This window comes from Halichoerus grypus, chromosome 6 (assembly GCF_964656455.1).
Source record: "Halichoerus grypus chromosome 6, mHalGry1.hap1.1, whole genome shotgun sequence".
NCBI classification, from domain to species: domain Eukaryota; kingdom Metazoa; phylum Chordata; class Mammalia; order Carnivora; family Phocidae; genus Halichoerus; species Halichoerus grypus.
The window spans coordinates 84988686-85014827 of record NC_135717.1 but is presented as its reverse complement, the minus strand read 5'-3'; the positions used below and the strand labels follow the sequence as shown (position 1 = coordinate 85014827).

General features: G+C 35.5%; 1 protein-coding gene across 5 annotated transcripts; it reads right to left on the bottom strand.

The window, feature by feature from the left end:
- Positions 1-4746: 4746 nt before the first annotated feature.
- On the bottom strand, positions 4747-26142 carry LOC118519668 (uncharacterized). Of its 5 annotated transcripts, none has more exons than XR_013449076.1 (6): positions 23970-26142; positions 20041-20115; positions 16965-17056; positions 16028-16126; positions 9741-9853; positions 4747-7248 (listed from the first exon to the last, which is right to left on the bottom strand). XR_013449076.1 is itself a non-coding variant. In XM_078075581.1 (6 exons), exons 2-5 carry the CDS (start codon positions 17053-17055, stop codon positions 9837-9839), a joined length of 297 nt encoding a protein of 98 aa, XP_077931707.1. In that variant the 5' UTR covers position 17056; positions 20041-20716; the 3' UTR covers positions 4747-7248; positions 9741-9836. The 5 variants fall into 5 exon arrangements, 3 of the variants coding, with proteins under 3 accessions (XP_077931707.1, XP_077931708.1, XP_077931706.1); XM_078075581.1 differs by lacking the exon at positions 23970-26142 and adding an exon at positions 14579-14668 and having other exon boundaries at positions 20041-20716; XM_078075582.1 differs by lacking the exons at positions 20041-20115; positions 23970-26142 and adding exons at positions 14579-14668; positions 17478-19725.

Sequence of the window (26142 nt, the reverse complement as noted above, 5' to 3'; positions counted from 1 at the left end):
TCTAAGGTATTTTACACAAAATGTAGTTTTTATTCCTCTTAAAAGAAATATATTAATATAAAAGTACATGAAATTCATGTTTAGAAATTTTCCTTGGTGTTTTTTATTCCCAAATCTCTAAATCCACTTTTATACATCTATTAAGTTCTTAGTATTCAAGAAATATATGCCCAAGATATGTCCCCAAACCTCTTATAGAATAAAATTTCTGATACATTAAAATATGAATGAAAAATTTAAATGACATTTTAAGACACTTACTCATATGAATTTCAGACTAATGTCATTTAAAATTAGTTGTTTTTTTAAGAGCTCTAATAATATTTTGCCCCGTCTCCTTACTTTTATTATCAATACTAGTTGTTGATTTTCTTTCAGTTTTGCAAGATTTATGAGATCCACTCATGAAAGTAGTGTAATTTAAACACAGCATTGTGTTTAAATGTGTTGATTTCCTAGCTAAATGAATCCCTTTCATACACCAACCTCGCAGCAAAATATAAAACCAAACTTCATGTTCAGACCATCGTGCGAGGGGCATCAAGGTTTTGAGTGAACAGTCTGAACTAGCAGCTTTCTAGTAGTGAATGCCAGGAGCCTGTTGCATAATGGACAATATGAATGGTACAAAATTGGGAAGCAGATGGGTGAGGGAACAATTGGAACTTTGCGACTCAAGCTTCTAGTTGAGAAAACGGTAAATTAGGTTCTGTGTCAGAATGTGTAACTTGTGTAACTTTTCAGGAAATATTATTTTCATGTTTACTCAAGGTTAACAAGATCACTTTGTTAAATATAAGCCTTTTCTTAAAAGTGAAATCTGTGATCTGCATCCTATGGGTGTGTGTATGCTCACTGATAGAAATTAGAACAGTTGTAATAGAACACTTACTGGAGAATGGGACAAGTAAGAACTTAGGAAAATCACATTGGAAAGTCTCATTCTTGTATATTTTACAAGCCAGGCCACAGTTCCCATCCTTTCAGCCCCTCTCCGCACCCTCATTTTCACTTCCTTTTCCTCCCTGTGCTTCCCCCTCCCCCATTCTTTAGAAAGTCAGAGATGGGCTAGATAAACCTTCAACAGGTAGTTATCAGTGTAAGGAGTGCACAGACAAATGTAGAAGATGTGTGAAAAGGTTCAATGGCAGCGGAAGGAAGAAAGTGTCCAAAGTCTGAGAAAGACATTCCCAGGGAATCATTACAGGGAAAATATTGTGAAATTGACAAGTAAGGTAAGGGTTTTCCAGGAAGAAAATTCTCAGAAGAACATTGCCAGCAGAATGGAAAGCACATGTGAGGATACCGAATGTTACTCCATTGGGAAACTATTCTAGTCTGGAAGCACTGGGCTGAAGAGTATGAGATAAGAGAGAGTAGGAGCTGAGGTTGGGAGTGAGGAGGAAGGGGAGGAGGAGGGAGGGCCGGGGCCAAGTTTAGGAGGAATTCTATGCCATGTCAAAGGAGGGTAAGCATTGATGCTCTAGGTTATTTCTCTAAAGTTATTGAAATAGGATAGTGACATCTTCAAATATATATACTTATCAAATAAAAACAAAAGATATTTTCGAATTACTGAGTTTTAGGAGCCCAAGGAAATCCAGGTGGAGATGTTTACTAGGATGTCAAATGTGCCATTCTGGAATTCACAAGCAAGTCTGGGAGGGATATATGACATGGACACAAAAAGAGCTGCCGAGGTCTGAGGGGTGAGCTGACATGACAAAAGGAGCAAAGTGCTTGGTTAGCAAAGAGCAGGCGATTATTTGGTTAATGAAAAAATAATCTTTTATAAGTGCTTATTTCTGATTTTCATTTTATTTTTTAGGTAAGCTTTAAATTTAGGCTGTTTAGGTTTGGTCACAGAGCTGAATCTGTGCCCGGAAGAGCACTAGTAAAACAATAGTGTAACTTCAGACAAATAAATTAGTTCATGTGTATTTACAGAAGTCTTAAATGAGACAAGGGCGTATTTTTTAGAAGACAGATGCTGAAATACTCTGCAAAACTGCAGAACTTCTAATACTGAATCTGCAAAAACTTCTAACACTGAAGCATGTCCGAGATCAAGTAGGAAAATGTACTGTTTCTTTGCCCTTCCAATGTATAGTTTTAAAAATTATATGATCATTATATCAGCCCTCTCTAATAATAGAGCAATAATGTCAAGAATCCCTTTGAATGACTCATCGCTTTTATGGTACCTAAGGCTACAGTATACTTAATGACATAGATTTTAAAATTGTCTGCCTCAAGTGTGCTAATTAATACTAAAATAAAGTTGTTACTTTAGAAACAAATTGAGAGTTTTGATGTTTTTTATTTATTTTTTTCTTTTTTCTTTTTTTTAAGATTTTATTTATTTATTTGACAGAGAGAGACACAGCAAGAGAGGGAACACAAGCAGGGGGAGTGGGAGAGGGAGAAGCAGGCCACCCACCGAGCAGGGAGCCTGACACAGGGCATGGGCCTCCATCCCAGGACCCTGGGATCATGACCTGAGCCGAAGGCAGACGCTTAACGACTGAGCCATCAAGGTGCCCCTTGGTGTTTTTTAAATAAAATCAAAATATTTTTACATCTCTCTTGCAAGAAAATAATTAATAATTAATTATGCTTGGAAGTGCATATCCCTAAAATTTTGGAAAGACAACTTATAAAACATTTTTATATTTGATTAAAATTTTTATTATACTTTTAATTATAATATATATGTACTTAAGTATAAGTATATATATATGTTTCATGTATATATATACAGACCCACTAGGTATATATTTTTAGTATGTATATATTTATAGTGTACATATTATATATATAATATATCTACTAAGTATAAACAAAGTATGAAAGTAACATGTTAATTTATACAGTGATTAGTGGAAAAGCCAGGGAGTTCAAAGCAATTGAAGATAAATAGAGGGGAAAAAGATGTTTAAGAATATAATCTTATCATTGCATAAGAGTGAATATATGATACTTCATCTGACTTGAAAAATGCTTACTTGAAAGTGGGAATACTAACTCAGTAGCTATACAGTATCTATGGGCATGTTTCCATAGTAGTAATTTAATACATGTGAACAATTTACTGTTAAGTGTTTATTGAACAACCCTTTTTGCTCCTTGAGAATTCTGCTTTGGGTTTGGTCTAAGGCCACACCCATTATATCTCAGACCTACCACCTTTGAGTTGCCATATCATCCAATGGGCATCTTAACCATTAAAATAATCCCATTTTTTCATCTTTGTTTTTGGGAAATAATCAAACTGATTTATAGGAATTAAAAAAGTTCAGTGGGAAAATAATGATAATGGCAGAAAGGGAGCCCTCAAGAGTGAAGAAGAACAGTAGTATGAAGAGTTCCTTGGCTAAGGGTGTTCCAACAAGTCCACCCTGCTGAACTGGCTACTCAGCAAACCAGTGTGAAGGGGGCACGCACTGAGGTGCACCTTACCGTGTTAACACAATGTCAGAGAGAAAGGTGCTGAGGGGGGCAAGTGGGCAGTACAACTGGTCCTTTTCTCTTTTTCACATTTCCTATCTACCTAATGTTAGATCTTTTTTGGTTATTAAAGTTAATGCATCAGATGAGGTGAAAAATTGTTACATGGTATAAAAATTTTCAAAGAAGGTGAAAAGGGGCCAAGGAACAATAGGAGCAGGAAATGACATAACAAGACTTCAGGAGCAGAAGAATCTCAGCCGTTCTTCCTTTCCCTGAGAGGGGAGGCAGACTTAGCACTCAACTTTAATAGGAGTATAAATGGGAAGTTACATGTGGTCTCATCAAAGTCTTTAGTGAAGCAATAGTGAAGTAATAGTTTTCCCCAACTGCATACATACACATAAACCTATAAACATTCCAAAAGAAGTCTAAAGTTTAAGGATAAAAACTTCTGAGTGTCATAAATTATGAATTTATTCCTAAAGGATTTTCCACTGAGAATCTTCTAATTTACATCATTTAAAATGCTCCCCTCCCAACAGTTAGAATCACTGTATAATTAAAAAATATTAATTTGGACAACTGGGTAATCTAAAAATAACTTTAGTTGTTATGATTCAAGCAATCTAATCCCTTAAAAATATACATATACGTAGATCTATAGTGGAGATAATAAGACAAGCTTTGATTTCTAGAAGGATTTTTAGACATGGCTAATTCAATTCACAGTAGTTTTTAGAATTCTTGTATCAAAATTGCACCACTAAAATATTTCCTTAGGAAAAAAAAAAAAATTTCCTTAGATGCAAATGCAAATTTTATAACTTAATGGGAAATATTATTTCAAGAATAATTCTTGAACAATAATTTTTTTTAAAATCCACAGACCTCTTAATCTTCCATCATTTTTCCCTCCCTTCTCCTTAACTGCAACTTCTCTCCTAACATTTTTCCCACATTTCCCAAATGTACACATTAAAAAAATAGTACATATGTTTGCATTCATTATACTAAATAAACATGGATTTGTGTTCTCTGTGTTTAATTTTTTAAGTGAGTTGAAGTTCTTATAGTTCATTCCTTGTAAACTATAATTACTTCTGTTCACACATATCAATTTGTAATGATTTTTTTTAAATTCATGTATGACCTTTAAGTTTTTCTCTTAGTGGATCTAAGACTTTAAAGTAGGTTTCCCATTGGTGATTTCATATTTAACTGACAAACATTAATGTAATAATGTCTCTGCTCCAAGTTTCAATGTAGGTTCTAGGTCAAAAATAAAAACAAACAACAAACCTGGAAAATTTCATTTATTAGCCCATGTACACCTAACACTTGGAAAAAACAAAACTAAACAGTGGTTTACTGAAAAAAAACTAAACAGAGTGGTTTATTTCTCTGCAGGCAGATTATGATCATCTAGGCTAAGGGAAGCTCTGTGCAACTAGGAAAATTTGTGCTGGGGAAACAATAAAACATGTTACAAATAATCTTAACAACATAACAAATACTTATTTATCATCCATCATGCATCAGGCACCTTGTCTCTCCCATACAATAATGAGGATCATGTCCTTCCAGAGCTTACAGTATATTAATAAATACAAATAATTAAACGATGGTCAAAAAATAGAGTATTAAATGTTAAGATGAGTATAGGAAACTATGAAAATATACATCAAATGCATATAATTTAGTCTGGGGTGCAGAATGGTTAAGGAAATATTTCCACCAAGTGGCATTTAACTGGTCATCTGAAAAATAAGCAAGAGTTAAACAGGAGAGTATGAAAGGGAAGAATATCAAGCTGAGGCAAATATATGATTAGATCTGAGGCAAGAGAAAGCATGACACGTTTGAGAAACTGAATAAATTTATGTTGTCGGCATCATTACAAGCATGGCGGTGCGGGAGGAATGAAGACGAGCCAAGACACAAAGGGTCTGGGAGGAGATGGTCGAAGATTTAAGCAATGAAAAAGAATTAAGTAGTGAGTAATGCGGCCTGATATGACATTTAGACAATCATTGTGGTCACGGTACGGAGAATGGACTTTGGCAGACAAAGCTAGAAGCAGACAAAACAACTGATGCAGGAATCCAGGACCATAGGGTGGGTCTGAAGATATGTAGATGGATTCAGAAATAATTATGTGGTAAAATTGACGGGATTTAAATGAGTGAATATCGAGGGTGAAAAGAAAGAAGCCATGGTTGACTCCAGGGACTCTGGCTTGGACTAATGGGCACGTTGCTGCCATTTGCTAAGCTAACGAGTTTAATTTTTAACATGTGAAGGCTGAGGGGCTTTGAGATGTCCAAATAGAGATGTCCAGTGGGCAAGCACCTGTAATAAGGTCTGGGTTAGAAATATATATGAGTTTGGGAGTTATCAATAAATTGATGACAATCGAACTTACAATGTGGTTGAGTTTAGCCAAGAATTGTGTATGATTAAGAATTCACCCAAAACACTGAGGAATGTCAGTATTGAAGAAATCAGAAGAGAGAAGAGATGCTTCAGAAAAAACTGAGGAGCAATGGCAGGAGACATAGATACAGGTTTAGCATTGGGTCATAGATGCTGAGGTTAGAGAATATTTCTAGAAGAAAGGATAGGTCAATAATGAGCAACACTGCTGAGAGTTAAAATGAAAGCTAAAACATCTTCATTGTGTTTTGCCAGAAGAAAGATGTTTGTGACGTAGTGAGAACACTTTAGTGAAATAGGAAAAGCAGAAACCAGATTTTAGAAGAACCTGGAGTGGGAGGTGAAAAGAGGAAAAAGCAAGTAGAAACAATTTCTAGGAAGTTTGACTTAAAAGATGTGGAAGAAGCTGGGCAGAAACTGGAAGCCACATGTGGTTCAGGGAAATTTTTCTTGTGCTCTTGCATGTTTCATTGCTAAAAGAAAAGGCGGTGGAAGAAGAGAGAGGTTAGAGTGGAGATGATGGAAGAAGGAATCTCCTTAAAAAAATGAAGAGACGCAATCCCAACTGTAGACTTAGAGATTTGATTTAGACAGATGGAGGGATACTCCTTTTTTGGAAATAGGAGGAGAGGAAAAAGAAATAAGTAAGATGCAAACAATTGTGTAAACTCCGTAGTAGAAAGTCCATGAATATATCATCTGATGGCTTCTCTTAAAAAAAAAAGAAAAGGCTTCTTTCCCAATGGTGAATGAGAGGTATAGGGAATTTATTTTAACATTTTATTTATTTATTTATTTGTTTGTTTGTTTGTTTGTTTGTTTATAGTGGGAAGAGGGGCAGAGGGAGAAGAGAGAAAGAAAAGAATCCCAAGCAGACTCCCCCTGGCACGGGGCTCGATACCAAGACCTGAGCTGAAACCAGGAGTCTGAGCTTAAACAAATGGCTGAGCCACCCAGGCGCCCTGGGGAGAAAATTATTGAGCAGACAAAGGGACAATTTCTGTCTAAAATGGCCACCCTAATGAATAGGAGATAACTATAGAAATACAACACCGATGACCAGATAGAGCCAGGGGGATGAGTTGAGGCTGATTGCCTGGATTGAGAGTGATACAAATCAACACCATTATCATCATTATCACCATAATATTTGTTGTAAAAATAATGTGTTTTGACAAAAATACATAAATTAAAAAGTCCTTGTGAAATAGGAAGGATAAACTGGGATAAGTTTAGAGGTCATTGTCTGCAGAAATCACGTGTTGACATATCCAGTAACTCTGATTGCAACACTTTTCAGAAAACACACCCTTCTTTGTTATCACAGCACAGGCATTATCTTCATCCTGGCCCAGGACTTGAAATCTGTAGAGGAAAAAGCAACATCCTGTTCTCATTCGGCTAAAAACACAACTGTGTATATTTTGTATGTTTTCTCCCTCCTTAGGAGGAATGTATTCTCCAAGCTGGAAATCTAAGACACTGTAATTTTCAGACAAGGAATGCCTGTTAAAAAATGACTTCTTTAATGAAGGTAGTTGCTCCAAATAGTTTTTTAACCAAAAATGGTCATTTGTAAATGGAAAGGCTATGTGGAATTAAAATAAATATGTGAATAAGAAGCACTGGTTTCCCAATTCCATGTGACCATACCAAAAAAATTAAAAATAAAGATCTTAGAGGACTGTTATCTGTTATGGTCTGAATGCTTGTGTTCCCCCCAAAATTCATATGCTAAAATCTTAACCCATAAAAGTGATGTATTAGGAAGTGGGGCCTTTGGGAGGTGCTTAACTCATGAGGTGGAACCCTCATTCATTCCTTATAAAAAAGACTCCAGAGAGATCCCTAGACCCTTCCACCATGTCCTCACATGGCTACAAACCAGGAAGAGGGCCTTCACCAAAATATGACCATGCTGACACCTTGATCTTGGAGTCCCATTTTCCAGAGCAGTGAGAAATAAATTTCTGTTGCTTGTAAGCTACCCAGGCTGTGGTATTTTGTCACAGTAGCCCAAAAGGACTAAGACAGAGGATAGTCCTGCCCTTTTAGGAGAAAAATTCATTTTATTACTCCAAAGATTCCTGATTCAACTTTTTAAGTATCTGCAACAATGGAATGATACCAACTTTATAACAGACAGTATCATATTTATCATTCTAAAATTTAGAAATATCAACACATCCAAAGATATGCATGTTTTTCAAAAAGTATTAAACCAATTTTCTGTAGAAAATTAAACTATTACCCTTGTCATTCTCCTGACCCAAATCCCAAGTGTCACACCTTTCAAAAATTTTGCTTCACTGTTTGCCTATAATAAGCCTCCTTACTTCTACAAGAGATCCTAAGAAAGAATGGTATATCTAGACTTTACATGTTAAATGTGGCAACAGTAACACCAGACAGAATGGGAGAAGGAGTGAAAGAGTGAGCAATCGAGGAGAAGACTTTCCCACTTTTAAATGTTTTAAACTCACATGGACACCTCAGCAAGGGAATTTCTGTGCATTTGTGTATATGGGTGTCCCCAAATCCTTTACCCTTTACACGAAAGAAGGAAAATTCCCCTAAGTTCTGTTTTTCCATGATATTTTAAAGCCAACTTTTCTTGTCTTAAACAAATAAGCCAAAAGGCATCTAAAAAATCAGAAAGAAAACCCTCGATTTTAAAAACAAGATTGGCAAATTAGTAATTCTAACCAAGTTTGCAAGTGGGTTGATAGAGCATCACTTTAAAAACATGATGATACATTTCTATTAGAAATAATCAAAGGTAAGGGTGCCTGGGTGGCTCAGTCCATTAACGGTCTGCCTTCAGCTTAGGTCATGATCCCAAGGTCCTGGGGTGAAGCCCCCCATCAGGTGTCCTGCTTAGCGGGGAACCTGCTTCTCCCTCTCCCTCTGCCTGACACTCCCCCTGCTTGTGCACGCCCTCTCTCTCTCTCTGCCAAATAAATAAATAAAATCTTAAAAAAAAAAGAAAGAATCAAAGGTAAGTTTTTAAAATGAATTTAGTGTTTGATGTACAGAGAGTATGATGGCATGGGTAGGTATGGAGTGTAAATTTTAACAAGAAATATTGTAAATAGTCTCTGGATAAGAATATTCATTTGTAGGGTGAATTGCTCTGTTTCAGAGCATTTTTTTCCCCTACCCTCAGCAAGTCTGGTGGGCCTGCTCTATCACTCCAGAACATCTATAGTCTTCCTAAATCCCCTTAACTTCACATCTCTTTAAGAGACACAACAAAATTCCACATTTTTAAGAAGTGTAATTAACTTTGGTGATACCTGAAACCTTGATGCTGAGAGTAAAAAGTTTCACACTGGACTCCCAGGAGCTTCTGTCTGTGTTTTGGGGATTAGTGTCTAACGTCTAAAGATTTTAGCACTCTCTACCCATGGAATTTAAGCAGAAATGAATGAGGTGCATCAAAGTAGACACACATATTGTTGATTGGGGTGAGACTATTTAAAAAGAGTCAAATGCTATTTGTTGTATTATGTATAACATATTCCTTAATATTTCCCAATAATTGAAGTCTTCCTACTAATCAAAATAAGGATTATTTGGTAAACTTGTAAGAAATACTTCAAAAGAAATGAAATTTAGAGAATTTTATGTAAACTACAGTTTTCCATGTCTACCTCTAGCATTATAGATAAACTCAAAGCCCAAATAAGAAAATAAATTAGCTTAGAAGACTTCATTTCTCTAAGGAAAATTTCCTAATCATTCACTTACTAAGAAAGATCAAGGTCTTCAGTCTAGGGAACCATTTGGCTATCTGGAGTTTCAGGCAACCCCCCGTAGGGACTGGCTGCTGAAAAACTCAAATGCTAAATACTCACAACTGTAGATTTAAAGGGGTGCCATCCAGCCAGGTCCATGTCTTTTGTGGGTGTGTGATGTTCAATCCAATCCAAAAGTAAATTCCATCTTGTATATTACTCTGTATGAAACCCTATGAAAAAGGATCCAGAGGAAACAGAGTTAAACCTATTAAAATAACATTTTCTGACTTTGTCCAGACTTAAGAAAGTCTTGATATTTATCTCCCTATTCAGGAAAATCTTAAGAAGTCTGAAGAAGTTTCCTATATATTTAGGGAAGGAAACTGATGTAAGAAGGTTTTCAAAACACATGACTCATATATATTATGTGCAGGTATGTGATGCTTAATGGGATTCATGGGGATGATGATGTGAACAGCGACTGCTGAGGGGGCTCTAAGAGGATGTGAAGACAAAGCTAGGGATGAATAAGTCTGCTTAAAGGAGCAAGAACTATTCTCAGAGTGCTGTTGCCATTGTGCAGTCTTGGGAAAAACTTGTGCCTATGGTAAAACTACCCACGAGCAAAACTAAAGAGCCCAGCTTCCCTACCCAAGATACTAGGGATATTGCCAGATACTGATAATATTCAAAGAGCTCGTATCTTTCTTTCCAAGAGGTCTTGTGGAAGGACGCATTGATATGTCAGCTTTGTCACTCACATGCTGAGTGAAATAGGCAAGTTTTACAACCTGTCAAGTTCTGCAGATTCTTCTGGAAGTAGGGAAAATATTGCCTATCTCATAAAGTTGCTGTGAGCACTAAGTTTGATAACATTTGCAGCATGCCTACCACAGTGCCTGGCATCTGCTAGGAATTCAATAAATGGCCGTAATTATGAGCACCATAATTCTTTTATTATAAAACCTACTTTGGGGCACCTGGGTGGCTCAGTCGCTTAAGCTTCTGCCTTCAGCTCAGGTCATAATCCCAGGGGCCTGGGACTGAGCCCTGTGTTGGGCTCCCCGCTCAGCGGGGAGTCTGCTTCTTCCTCTCCTTCTGCCCTTCCCCCTGCTCATGCACTCTCACTCTCTCTCTTTTGCTCACTCTCTCACTCTAGTTGTCTCTCAAATAAATAAAAAATAAATCTTTAAAAAAAAACCTACTTATTTCTCTCAGCTTTAGGAGGGCTAATTTTCATGGCAAATTAGCTCTTACAGTTCAGCCTTGTCTTGGATCATCAAGAGATGAGATTTCATTATTAAACAGGATTTTTTACTATCGGTCCATGATTTAAAGGTTTTTAAAAAATTATAGCATTTCCCTTTTTTCTGCAGCCAGTTATTAGGGCACAAGCTTAGCCTCGGTTTTGCTGAAATGGGAAAATAGGAAGAATAGAAGAGCAAGTTTTGAATATCAAAAAAATGTTTTCACTAATTTTGTAAACTTTTCCCTTAAAAGTAAAGATTTTGTCCCACTTTTAAGAAAAGAACTCCCTTTCCACTGATGAATAGTCTTTAGAAGAGATAAATGCCAGAAATATTCATAATTATTGAGTAATTACATGTCAAATAATTTCCTATCTTTTTATGCACACGAATATATGAAATGTTTTCCCTTACAAGAAATGTATAAGATACATAAAATTATTAATTTCATGTTCCTCATTTTGTAAATAAAGATAGTACAGTTAAGGAGAAGTAAACAAGTATAAAGTGGGGAGATGAATGTAAATGTTAAGGAACTTACTCAAGGTTATAACTAATACAGCCAATATAATAAGTGGTAGGACATAGGGAAACAAAGTAAAACAGAGTCTAAAAGGCATAAGGTGAAAACTGCTGTGGAAAAAAAAATACATATATATCCTTTCCAGAGTCCCTTGCTGGTACAAAAAAATATATATTTCATGATATATTTTATCAGTAACTTTGTAAAACAAATTTTTCACCATGACCCCAATAACCTCAATGACCACCAGACATATCTCTGAAAAGGAAAAATTTGAAATAGGTATTAAAACAAACCTATCTTCAAAAATAGGTACACACAGGTTTCAAGTAAACTAATAATTTCTTATATTTTAAGCCACATGGTAGGTACATAAGTATTGATTGCATTCTATTTAAACTGTTGTATATCTTAAGTATTGTATATTTTTTAAATATCCACAAATTTGTGTACAAACTTGCCTGATATATTAAATGAGATGAACATGAAAATGTAAACTATAAAATACTCTGTACGAAAGTTAGTTATCGCTGGTGAAGCTCTTTGAGAGATAGTATGAGGAATCATATTATTTGGAGAAAATATCACATACTAAGTTTCTGTTTTGAATCAGCAAAGTACCCTGATTTTCACAACACTCTTCCCAGAACATTTTATTTTATAAGTCATAACAACATTGGCGTTGAAATAGTATATTAATGAACTAGGTTTTAAGTGCACTGGCCAGGAAAAATACCTCAAAACACACTTCAGACCAAAGCTGGGGACAAATTTTGGTTTTGCTGAAATTTAATATCGTAAATTATTGTCAGAAATAAATGACCTTAAGCTCTTGTGCTTATTTAGAGGTTTACTGTGATATGACCTTTGCTGTGGTAGCATTTGGCCTCTAAAATAAAACATGAATTATTCACTTCACTCTTCCATTTGTTTGCCTAAAAGTCACATACTACAGCAATAAAGAAGCCTAGGGTCTTGTCAGTGCAGTAAAGTGGAAAGAAATTCATCCATTGGAAAGTACAATTATTTAGAATGTGAGAGACTATTGTTGATATGCCAAAGATATCGCTTCTCAGCCTTTTGGCTTAAGATCAAGTGATACGCCAAAGACAAAGTGATGAAAATAGCAAATAATTTTTGAGTGCTTTAGTGCTGGGACCCCCATGGTAGAAAGGCTTCCAAGTGGTCTAGAGAAGCCTGGAAGAGTAATGTATGGAGAGCAATATAGAAATGTCCATAATGGAGAAGCACTGAGTTGACCTATTACAGAGATGTGATATATAGACTAAAGTCTTAAGGGAAAAGTGCCAACATAAACATGCACATTAGTTATATTTTTCATACTATTTTCCATCACTCTCTATGACCATCAATATTTAATTAGAATGCATTTATTAATTATCCAAACTTAACTTACGGTCTAGACATATATTTTGGTATAAATCATGATATTTAAACTATGCAAAAGTTTATAGTTTGGGTAGATTTTTTACTTAGAAAATAGTTGTAACTGGGCGCCTGGGTGGCTCAGTTGGTTAAGCGACTGCCTTCGGCTCAGGTCATGATCCTGGAGTCCCTGGATCGAGTCCCGCGTCGGGCTCCCTGCTCGGCGGGGAGTCTGCTTCTCCCTCTGACCCTCCCCCCTCTCATGTGCTTGCTCTCTCATTCTCTCTCTCTCTCAAATAAATAAATAAAAAAAATCTTTAAAAAAAAAAGAAAATAGTTGTAACTTGGGAGAAAAGGTTAATTATCTTATTCTACAACAAGCATTGATGAGTAAGAAAAAAATAAACACTCTAATTTTTTTTTAAAAAAAAGACAAAGTGAGAACCAGGAAGTTTACAGAGTAAAAACATAAAAATATCCAATGTATGTGATTTTATTTTTAATTTCCTATTATATAAGAAATGTAACTAAAACCAACTATGTGTATTTTTATCAGATTATATCAGTGTTATAGTCTGAACTGTGTGTGTGTGTGTGTGTGTGTGTGTGTGTTAGAAGGGTTCAGAGGGTAGGATGTTGCAACAGAGAGATAAATATCCAAAAGAAATGGATTGGATCATCAATGAACAAAGACTTGAGGTTGAGAGAGTATGTTGCATTTTATTACCATACTGAGGTTTGTTTTGCTGGAGGCTAGAGTGAAAAGAGAAAAGTTGCATTATGAGAAATGAGACTGCTATTGTAGGAAATCAAGACTCAGAGGGAAACAATGTTAAAGTGCTTAGGCTTATAGTCCTTAGATTTTAGTCCTTAGACTATAGAAAGTCACTAGAAAGTCTGAAGCACAAGAGTGCTAAAGGAGAGCAAACTATACCACCCCGAAACATGCTTCCTTGGCATAAGGTTTATCCTGAGGTGGTTGTTTTTAAGAAACTGCAGACACAGAAGGTCTGAAAACCTAGTAGAAATTATCCTTTTGTAAGAGACATTTACAGTTATAAGGGAAATCTCCATTTGTAAGGGTGTCCTTCCACTCTGTACCAGGAAGAAGAGGATGACCAAAATCTCTAGAAACTTATCAAAGGAGAAGGCATGGATTTAAATCTTCACAACAACCATATCCTTGTTTACTGTGCTTTGCCTGAAAACCTCCCATAACTGGTGAAGGTATTAGGAGTTAATGACGTTCTATCTTTTGTATATGCCTAATATAATCAACAGATGCAGGAAGAAGCCTCCTCTGAGCTTCCCTTATCCGACTAAAAATAGAAACTTCTGAGATAGGAGGTTGTCATAAATTCCTCTTTGGAGTGGTTTACTCCCAGAAAAAAACGACTAAGAACTCTACCATAAATCCCCTTTCTGGAGGAATTTTGTGACTGTGAGGAGGGAAAGACTACACACACTTGTGTATACAGACACTATTACTCACTTTGTTATCTCCAGTTTGTTCTCCTGCAAAGGCCATTTGTGTTTCCTAAAGAAATGTATTTGTTTTTCCCTGAGAAGCCACTTCTTGCCCCCCCTTTCTCCTACTAAGCTAGGTATATAAACCTTTTCACTGTAACTGGGCAGAGCTAGCTACTTCTTTTGTTACCTCTCCTATGAATGCAAATAAACCTTTTCTTCCTGTTAATTGGTCTTTTGACAGTTTAATTCACAGGCCCCCTGGTACCAAACTTAAGAGGGTAGAGGAAATTTTTTCCTCCTCTATAATACAATGAAATATAACCACTTACTTGTGAAGTTTGTATTGTCCTGCTGTTTCCTGGGAGAAATATTCATACAATCGCAATCTTTGATTCTGTGCTCACTACTTAGGTGACTTACTGACAAATGAAGGAAAGGAGTAACACTAATTAGATTTCCATAAATATAAGCTTGTGCCTTTTAATCATCCGTTAAAACAAAACTACAAATGAATGCACACTGGTGGCTAAGAAACCTGTCTATAGTATTTCAACCCTATATTTTGACAAAGGATGAATAAACTTAGAGACTCAGGAGATTTCCACTTATGAAAATGTAAGTAGAAACAAACAATAAAAATTATCTAAATAAAATTAAAAATATATTGAAATTTGTGTCTGTTTGGTATGATAGGTTAGAATGCTGTGTGATCTTGAAATTTTACATAGCTTTTCTGTTTCTCAGTTTACTCATATATAAAAAAGGGGAAAATGCTTAACAAACAGCTGTCTCAAGACTAAAAAATGATGTATGTAAAATGCTTATCACAATTTCTAACACATAGAGGGTCACAACAGGGACACCTGGGTGGCTCAGTCAGTTAAGTGTCTGACTCCTGATTTCTTCTCAGGTCATGATCTCAGAGTTGTGAGAGCAAGCCCCATAGAGAGCTCTGTGCTGGGTGTGGAGCCTGATTAAAATTCTCTCTCTCCCTCTCCCTCTGAACGTCCCCCACCTCGAAAAAAGAAAAAAGAAAAAAAGAAGGTCACAACAAATAGAAACAATAATAGATATAATTACCCATAGCTCTTCTTGAAGTAGAGCTCATTTTAGGAATATTTCAAGTTAAATTTAACTTGGTCTTAAATTTTCAAACAGCTGATAAATTTTGTCAAAACTTCAAAATATCAAACTACTTCTAAAGTCCAAAAGCTTTATTTAAAGGGTCAAATAGGGGCGCCTGGGTGGCTCAGTCGTTAAGCGTCTGCCTTCGGCTCAGGTCATGATCCCAGGGTCCTGGGATCGAGCCCCGCATCGGACTCCCTGCTCCGCGGGAAGCCTGCTTCTCCCTCTCCCATTCCCCCTGCTTGTATTCCCTCTCTCACTGTGTCTCTCTCTGTCAAATAAATAAATAAAATCTTTAAAAAAAAAAAAAAAAAAGGGTCAAATAATCTAAGTGCTTTTACCAAAATATAAAACTTCACTTCATAGAATTGTGACTGCCAAACCCACACAATTTACCAATTAATTAAAATTATAAGCAGAATAGGCTTTCTAAATTTACAAGTTTGTTGCCTCCTCTGTATAGGGACAAAAATACTCATTATTAACGGAATTATCAACTGTGTCATTTAATACCAATGTAGTTTAAGTAATAGTGAGAGGATATGTAAGGTAAATGTGAAAAATGATTCTGGAAAAGTTAGAGAAATAAAGGGAAACTCCAAAGGAAATACATTAATCTCTATAGTTGAACATACAGCTTTCAGTTTACTCACCCCAAATAGTTAGTCCTGTCACTGTGGCAATGAGTATAACCAGCACAATGCTGCTCAGTCTCGGAACAGTATGATGCCACTTGGGACATTTAGGGTAATCTGTAATAAATAATTTTTCTTTCTGAAACATTTAGGCATTTAAAACAAACTTGAAAATGCATCATAGAAATGTAAAATTCTGAGGGTGCACATTGTCTTAAGGAGAGGGAATATAATATACAATCTCTGTTTAAATTATCTTGATATGAACGCATACTTAGTTATTTTTAAAGAATTGGGTTTATTGATGCTAAATTTTGAGGTCAATATGTTTCATGTACTATTTATTAAATATCCTTCTTATGTAACACTTCCATTCAACAACTACAATTCACAAACAATCAAATTGGTGGATATTAGTTGATCAGCTGGTTAGTCAAAACACTGCCACTAAAATTTGTCACCTACCTTCATTTACATCTTTTCTGAATCACACAGATATTATTCAGTGGGACTAAAGCCTGGAAAGGCAAAATATAAGTAATACCAGAATAACTGAATAATAATAAAAATGAATGTCAAAAAGAGAAATATAAGCAAGACTGAGTTTTGTAGCCATCTTCTCAAATGTTGTTTGAAATAAGAATTTTATATTTATATCAATTCATGAAACAAATCTCAGATGCTAACCTTTATAATTACATACTTTGCTTTAATAAAATAGCATTATAACACTTTCATAATCTTCAACCCAGGTCAAATAAAATCTGATCCATTACATTCAATTTAATAAGATCTACATAAACATATTATTTAAAAGTAAGATAAAACATTTTCTGATTAACAGATTCTAGTTCAAATTCTTAAAAGTTCTCATTAAAAGTCTAGGATTAAAAGACACACAGAAAATTCTAACTGTATTACAATCTGTGGTCTAATGGAGGTTATAGGTTCTTACCTTTGCATGCCCACTTGTGTTGGCAATGATAGGGATGCTTTTTTGGCTTCTGCATCATTGATCTCTCTGTGTTTTGCCTCTGTCCAAACATCCTGTAAATAGAATAATCCATATTTGAATGAGATGGAAAGAGAGACATTACCTGATCAAAAGAAGAGTCAGTTTCTACAAACTGTGGCATTGAAATAAACCCAATAGCTGAAAACCACAAAGGATGTGATTTAAGAGTGAGTTGAACTTCATTTTTTTTAAGTAAACTATTCCTTTTAGGATAGTTTTAAATTGGCAGAAAAATTGTGAAAGTAGTACAGAAAGTTCCCATATACATCATACCCAATTTCCCCTATCATTACCATGTTACACTAGTATGGTAAGTCAAAATTAATGAATCAATATTTATGCGTTATTATTAATTAAAGTCTATACTTAATTCATTTTTCATCTAAAACCTTTTCTTAGTTTTTAGTTAATACATTTTGCTATTCAAGGACCACATTCAGGATACCACAGTACCTTTATTCTTCACGTCTTCTTAGGATAATCTTGGCTGACAGTTTCACATTCTTTCCTTGTTTTTGATGTTTGGTTTTGTTTTTTGTTTTTTTACAGTTTTGAGAAAAGTGGGTCAGATATTTTTTTTTTAAAGATTTTTATTTATTTTTTGACAGAGAGAGACACAGCGAGAGAGGGAACACAGGCTGGCGGAGTGGGAGAGGGAGACGCAGGCTTCCCGCGGAGCAGGGAGCCTGATGTGGGGCTCGATCCCAGGACCCTGGGATCATGACCTGAGCCGAAGGCAGACGCTTAACGACTGAGCCACCCAGGCGCCCCTGGGTCAGATATTTTGTAGAATATTCTCAAATTGGGGTAGTCTGATGTTTTTCTCATCATTACACTTGGGTTAAAGGTTTTTGGAGGAAGATCACAGAGATGAATTGCCATTCTTACCACAATTTATAAAGAGTATAAAAGTTACTCTCTTTTCTCCATTTCCATACTGTACCCTTTGAAAGGAAGTTAATATGTGCAGCCCACACTTAAGAAGTGGAGAGTTATACCATTTCTCTTTCACAACAGAGTATCTACATGAATTATTTAGAAATCTTCTGCAGGTGATTTTTGTCTAATCTCCCATTTACTTCTTTATCAATCATTTATGTCAATAAAACTCATTCGTATTTATTTGATATTTTTCGTTACAATCCAATACTACTTTATTTATTTTGTTGCTCACATTGTTCCAGCTTTGGCCACAGGAACTCTTTCAGTTGGTCCCATGAGTTCATAGCCTCCAAAATTATTTTTTTAATTTGCATACATTAAGGTTCACTCTTTCCACCATAAAGTTCAGTGGGTTTTGACTAAAACATAATGTCATGAATCCACCATTATAATATCATACAAATAAATTCACTGTCCTAAAATTTAAATCCCTTGTATTTCACTGAAATAAGGAAGACTTGGGAATAAAGGATTGAGGAGACATAATTGGAGAAAGAATGATCTGATTCTGGACATAAGTTTGAGATGCCTATTAGATATCCAAAGGGAAATGTCAAAGAGGCAGGCAGATATTTGTACCAGGAACTCAGGAAAAAGAACTATACATGAAGCAGAATTAGCTCTAGAAAGTGCTTGCATGGGGCTGAGTCCTGTCCCTTGAGGAACTTTGACAGTTGCAGCTAAAACAGAGGGATGGAAGCCAGTAGGTAAGATTGAGAAGGGGAAGTTAAGGATGGAAGAAGAAATACAAAGACAAGTTCAGAAATCCATAAAAGAAATTTTTTTTAAGTCAGAGGTGGTCAATCAACTGTGTTAAATGCTGCTCAAAGTTCAAGAAACACAAGGATAGCAAAATTGCCATTGAATTTGGCAATGTGGAATCCTTAGTGACATTGATCAGACCTTATTTTGTGAAGAGAAGAGAACAGAATATATTGAAAAGAGAGCAGAAGGTGAGGCATTTGAGAGTGTATACTTAGCCAAATCTATTGACAAGTATACTCTGAGAGGAATAATGGGATAGTAGCTAGAGGAATATGTCTGGTCATGGGAGTTGTTTTAAAAATATAGTGAGTCCCAGAGCATTTTTGGTAATAGAAATGAATCAGTGAAAAGGAAAAAATTGATATTGCAAGAAAGGGTGGAAAAGGAATAACTCAATAGTGTTTTGAGAAGTCAAGAGGAAATGGGTTCCAGAGTACAAGTGGCTGGGTTTGCTTTTTATAGGAGCAAAGATATTATTTCTACTGTAACAGTGGAGAAAATAGGTAGAGATAAAGATTTAAATGTATATTGTTAGTGAATAGAACAAGGATGATCCTGTGTTTGAATTCTAGACATATTTGGTTCAATTTGCCAAGAGTTGTGTGCAGAACTATAAATTGTTTTTCTATATCAAAGAAAAGCATCTGTGGAAGGACAACCACAGTCTCTTCCTTTGCTGGCCACTTATTTCCTCTCTGCAGTGGTTCTGGCATTTCTTGGGCATATTTTGAAGACTCTGGTTTACCTAAAACTTCATCATATATGTTCTATGCTTTTGTGATTTATTTGAAATTTCACAGGAAAAAAATAATAAATTAGACCAGCATATATCTAAGTGGATATGAAGCAGCAAACAGACTAATTGGGAGCCAGGTATATTATCAGAAGAATTGCTATTAAAAGGAGAAGATTTGGAACTAAAGGAGAAGTTCTTTCAGCAGTATCTTTACTTGAAGAGACCATTCTCCAAAAGGCTGGAGGGGAGTGGGGGAAAATAGAAGGCAAATATGGTGAAGAAGAAGAAGAAGAAGAAGAAGAAGAAGAAGAAGAAGAAGAAGGAGAAGGAGAAGGAGAAGGAGAAGGAGAAGAAGAAGGAGAAGAGAAGAGGAAGAAGAAGGGGAAGAGGAAGAAGAAGAAGAGGAAGGAAAATGATAATGACTTAAAAGAAAGGAAATGATGACAATATCACGGCAATAGAACTTAGAGCAATTTAAAAAGTGAAGTAAAAAGCTAAGATTGACCTTAAGATCATTCAGTAACTAAGAATTTTTTGTATTCTTGTACTTACCATATGAATATTATGAGTTACCTGTGTAAGTAGCAGAGATCATTTCTTTTCTATCTTTGGATTTATATCACCTAGTAGAACGCTTGAGGAATGTAGCTGTAAAAATATATCTGTGTTGAATAAACAAATACACGAATGGGGTTGATGAAGCCCACTTGGTGCAAAGTGCAGTTCATTTACACAAACACACTTAAGACTGGAGGCAGAAAATGAAAAAATGAGGTAGGTATTCACTTATTTTGAAATAATAGAAACAGATATTTTATGATTTATATCACTTATTTAAATAGTAGATGTTATTTTTAAATTGTTTTGAGTATTTATGGCATTAAGTGACACATATTATTTCATTTAACACTCAAACCACTCTATGGTTTCCAGTTTATAGATGAGGAAACTAAGTGGCAGTGAGAACAAGTTACTTAATGTGGGGTTGGAACTAGACTGTGGATCTCTACAGTCTGATGCAGAGTCTGAACTCTTAAACATATGACTATATCATTTCTCAAAACAAGCAGACAAACACACACACATTTTCCCAAAGACATCTATTCTATACCACCTAAAAGTCTTTCATTTCTCTTTATCCTATAAGAAATTTTACCAGTGATTACTAATGTGTGAATAATCATCTTTTCAATCACTTACTGTGCATTTGATTCAACCAAGAGCAATAGCCTCCTAATTACTTATTATTAAGGAAACATTTTGATAGGTAAAATAATCAAAATGAGCATTAAGAACTTCAGGGTCTCTGAGACAGAGAGAGCAAAGTGGTCTTTTGACAACCACAGAACAATTTCGTCATATGGAGGCCAAACCAAAAGATTCAAGAGGGAGAAATAGGTTATATAAAGAATGATTTTCTATAATTGTCTAAATAAGGCAGTAGTCATAAAAAGAAATAGATAGGTTTATTGATAATCAAATGTGAAACTTGTGTACATCATAGCAAAAATGAAAGAAAAATAGCCACAAAACTGCATGAAATGTTATGGAACTGGTAGATTCCTTCCCTACTCAATACCATTCACCAAATAGTCAAATAACAAACATTATTTGATGGCACGAAGGTAATTTATTCAATGGCCAGAGAATGTAGAAGGGGAACTTATGCTCTAAAGACCCCTTCTCCTGAGAGGTGGAGGGGCATAGATGACATGGCTGGGGGGCAAACCAGCGGTGCTTAATGTCGGCCAGATTGCAGGAGGAGGAGATGACTTCCAGGAAGGTAGGCCACATTCCTTTTTCTTCCTTATTTCGTGGCACAACACCCTTGGGGAGGATATTTTACTATGTTAATGTAATACAATGAAGGAATATTATGAACTTTGGCCCACTTTGTCATCTTGGGCCTGTCTGGTTCGATCCAGTTTCTTGTGGTCTGACATCAGGTTTATCTGGGTGGGAACACCTATCGGGGAGATACTAGAAAAACACCCATCTTTTAGAAAAGTTCTCTATGGAGCTCTTTGGGGCTCATCTGGTGACAGAAACACAACTTTTTTCTATATTAGTTAATTATTTGTATTTTCCCTTATGCTTAAAATTTTTTAACAGATCTATTGAGGTATAATTGACATAAAATAAAATACACATGTTTAAAGAACACAAATTGATAAATTTGATATACATATGCACCCGACACCATCACCACAATTAAAATAATGAACATATCCATTATCTTCAGTTTACTCCTGCTCCTTTGTGATCTTCCCAAATCTCTCTGCCCCACCTCAGTCACTAGGCTATGTCTTTTGTCACTGTAGTTAGGTTTGAATTTTCTGGAATTTTATGTAAATTGAATTATAAGATATGTACTCTTTTTCACAGACTTGGTTCATTCACTACAATTATTTTAAAATGCATTGGTTGTATTTTATATGTCAGATGTCATTGTTATTTTATCACTGAATAGTATTCTCTTATCTGAATATACCACAATTTCTTTAACCAATTCACTGGTTGTTGGACATTTGGCTTATTTCCAGTTTTGGCGGTTAGAAATAAAGTTGCTATGAACATTTGTATACAAGTCTCTGTATGAACATATGCTTTCATTATTCCTGAGTAAAAACCTAAGAGTGGAATGGTTCAGTCATATGAAACATGTACATAACCTTTTAAAAATAACTTTATTGAGATAGGATTTACATACCATAAAGTTCATCAGCTTAAAATGTATGATTCAATGTTTTCCAGCATAGCGACAGGGTTGTGCAACCAAACATAAAATCTTATAGCCATTAGCAGTCACTCACACCCCTCTCCACCTTAGAAAACTGCTAATCTGCTATCTCTACAGATTGGTTTATTCTAGATTTATTACATAATGTCATATAATATGTAGCCTTTGTCATTTAACACAATGTTTGTCTATTTAAGAAATAGCCAGACTGTTTTCCAAGGATGTTGTGCCATTTTTTGTTCCCCCACCAACATCATATGAGTTCCAACAGCTGCATCACTTGCCAACACTTAGTGTGATCAAACTTTTTGATTTTGTACATTATAATACAGGTGTCCTGGTCTCTAATTTTCATTTTCTTAATGACTAATGATGATAAGCATCTTTTCATGTGCTTATTTACCATCCATATATCTTTCTTTGTGAAGTGTCCATTCAAATCTTTTTTTAATTGCTTGTTTTATCATTGAGTTTTGAATGATATATATAATAAATATAAATACATATTTATATATAATAGATATAAAATATATTTTTTCTTCAAGTCCTTTATGAGACATGTGATTTGCAAAAATGTTTTTCCTAGTCAGTGGCCTGTCTTTTCATTTCTTTAAGAGCATCTTTCAAAGACCTGTTCTTAATTTTGATGAAGTGCAATTTATATATATTTTTTTCTTTTATGTATCCTGCGTTTGGGGTTGTATCTTAAAAAAATCTTTACTTATCTCAAGCTCAAAAGATTTCTCCTCTGCTTTCTTCTAGAACTATTACAGTTTAAGGCTTTATATTAGATCTATGACCCATTATAGATTAATTTAGAAATAATTAACTTTATCCCCAAGTTAATATTTGTATATGATGTGAATTATAGATTGAAATTCATTATTATTGTATATTGATCTTATATCCTACACCCTTGTAAACTCATTTGTTGATTGTAGCAAATTTTTTCTGTTTTCTCGAGTATTCTCTACAAATCACCTACAATTGTGCCTTTCCACTCGGGGTAACGTTTATCCCTTTTTCTTGACCTACTGTAGTTCTTCTGTGTTCTATTTCATTGATTTTTCAATTTTATCTTAACTGTTTCCTTTCTTCTGCTTACATTGGATTTCACTTGCTTTTTTTTTTCCAATTTTGTAAGATGAAAACTATAATCCTTCATTTAAGATCTTTCTTCTTTTTTATTTATAGTCGTAAATTTTTGAATAAGTACTGCTTTACTAGCATTTTACAAATTTTTATGTTTGTGTTCATTTACAAATAGTTTCTAATTTTTTTCTGATTTATTATTTGATCCACAGATTATTTATAAATGCATTATTTAGTTTACAAATATTTGGGAATTTCCTAGATATCTTTCCATTGTTGATTTCTAATTTATTTCCATTTTGGTCTAACAGCATGTTTTATTTAACTTGAATAATTCTACATCCATTAAGGTTTGTCCTGTTTTATGGCCCAGAATATAGTCTATCCTGTGAAGCATTCTGTGTGCACTTGAAAAGCCTATGTATACTGCAAGTGGAATGTTCCATAAATGTCAATTAATGCAAATCATAGATTAGGGGAAATATTTGTAAATTATCTATTTGATAAAGGACTTTTATTCAGAATGTATAAAGAACACTTACAGTTCAATAATAAGAAAATAAGGAGCCGAAGTTAAATATACTCAAAATACAGGAATAGACATTTCACCTAAGAAGTTATATCAGTAGCTAATGAGCACACGAAAAGATGTGCTTATGATACTACTTACGAATGTGGATATTAAAAACTTAATAGCAGCATTCTTCTTTCTTGTCCTGCAAATTCCAGCAGCCTTTGTTTCTCTGGTCTCTAGGCTCCATTTCAACTCAGGGAGACTGCCAGGATGGGCTCTGTCTGGAGTCTCACTGCCCTGCAGCCTGGAAACATCCTCAAGTCAGTAAGCTAGAGCAATCACAGAGCAAACCTCCTTTGTTTTCCATTTCTCAGAGATGACTATCACCCTCTGCTGATGTGCAGTGTTCCTGAAAGCCATTTTTACAAAGACTGTTTGTTTTTTTAGTTGTTTCAAATGGGACAAACAGAACCAATAGAAGTTTGTTTCTTTGTTTGTTTATTATAGTAATAGACTCATTCATTTACAGAGGCTGAGAAGTCTTGCAATCTGCTGTCTGCAAACTGGAAAACCAGGAAAGCTGGTGGTGTAATTCAGTGTGAGTCCAAAGGCCTGAGAGACAGGAATGCCGATGTCCAAAGGCAAGACAAGATGGATGTCCCAGCTCAAGCAAAGAGCAAATTCGCCCTTCCTCTGCCTTTTGCTCTATTCAGGCCTTCAACAGATTGGATGATGTCCACCTGTAGTGATGAGGGTGATCTTCTTTACTCAGTCTACTGATTCAAATGCTAACCTTGGTGTGCCTGGGTGGCTCAGTTGGTTGAACATCTGCTTTCAGCTCAGGTCATGATCTCAGGGTCCTGGGATAGAGACCCGCATCAGGCTCCCTGCTCAGCAGGTAGTCTGCTTCTCCCTTTCCCTCTGTGATTGCTCTCACTCTCTCTCTCAAATAAATAAATAAAATTTAAAAATAAATAAAAGAATGAATGCTAACCTCTTCCAGAAAGATCTTTGCAGACTCCCGCAGAAATACACAGTTATGGGGCATCCCTTAGCCCAGTCAAATTGACATATAAAATTAAGTATCTATGCACCTTAAATTGCCTGGTGACAGCCTGAGAGAGAACTGGTTTAGCAAGTGTGAAAAATTAAAAGCTTTTCATGCACTATAAGCTCAGTATGCATTAATGTCATAACATGGTTGCCAAAGAGAAGGAAAGGAAAAAACACAACAAAGCAGCTTTAGTCTGGCTTAACAGAGGTAAATGGTCTGGAATGAGCAAGGCCATGTTTCTACTCTGCTTGCCTTGCATGAATTAGATCACTCCTGGAATAGTGCACTCAATTCTGGGCATTGCTCTGAACTGGACCTGGCAACATGGGGCACAAATGAAGGAGAGAGCCCCTGCAGGTCTTCCACTTCCTTGGAGTGATCTGTCATCTCAGCTTCCATCTTAGGCTTCCACATTAAGAGAAAAAGTCATTCATTCATTCAGCACTACTCTCTGAAAAGCACAGGAATGTGTCCAGAGGTGGATCTTCTTCGAAGCTGGTGAAGCTGAAGCTTCAAACTCCTTTCTGGCCTGGGTCCCTTCAAGGGCATTTTTGGATGAACCTAGGCAGTGTGTCTTCATGGCTGTATGTTTTGCAAATTTGTAAACCTAAGATATAACTAATCAATGCTGTCTCTTTCTGTTCTGATCTGCTTTCCATCACATCACATTTCCTTCCACGTGTGTAGATGTCATTGGAGGGGTGGCCAACATTTGTTTTTTAATCTTCTGAAGGGAAAGTTGAGGTGGCATTTTCAACTTAGTTAAGTGGCATGAATATACGTAGTTTTCTGTCATATCTAAGTATATTTAGGTATAAAAATATTCTTTCTAGCCTTCTGGGCATAAGTATGGCTTCCAGGAATATTCTTAACTGCCATGGTACAGACTTACCTTGTATCATAACATAAAGGTGCAAGACCAGAAGTCATATCATGATATGACTGGATCCTATGGAACCCAGAACCAGAAGCAAGTAGGAAAGGGGGGGAGGGGGAAAAAATTTGAAATGTACAAAGACATAGCCTGGTCTGTGGAAAATTCTTCCAAGTATCACACAAGTAAAATTGTGAATGCAAGACTGATTCCCATCCATGCTTAGACAAAAGGGAATTTCCTTCCTGTAGGATAACATAAAAATATACTACACCACTGCAATGAGGACATCAGTGACACGTTGGAAAATGAAGGTCATGACGTCAAAGAGTTTTTAAGATTCATCCTTGAATAAGAACACTTGAAATATTCCCAAATCTTACAGCTATTTTAGGAAATAA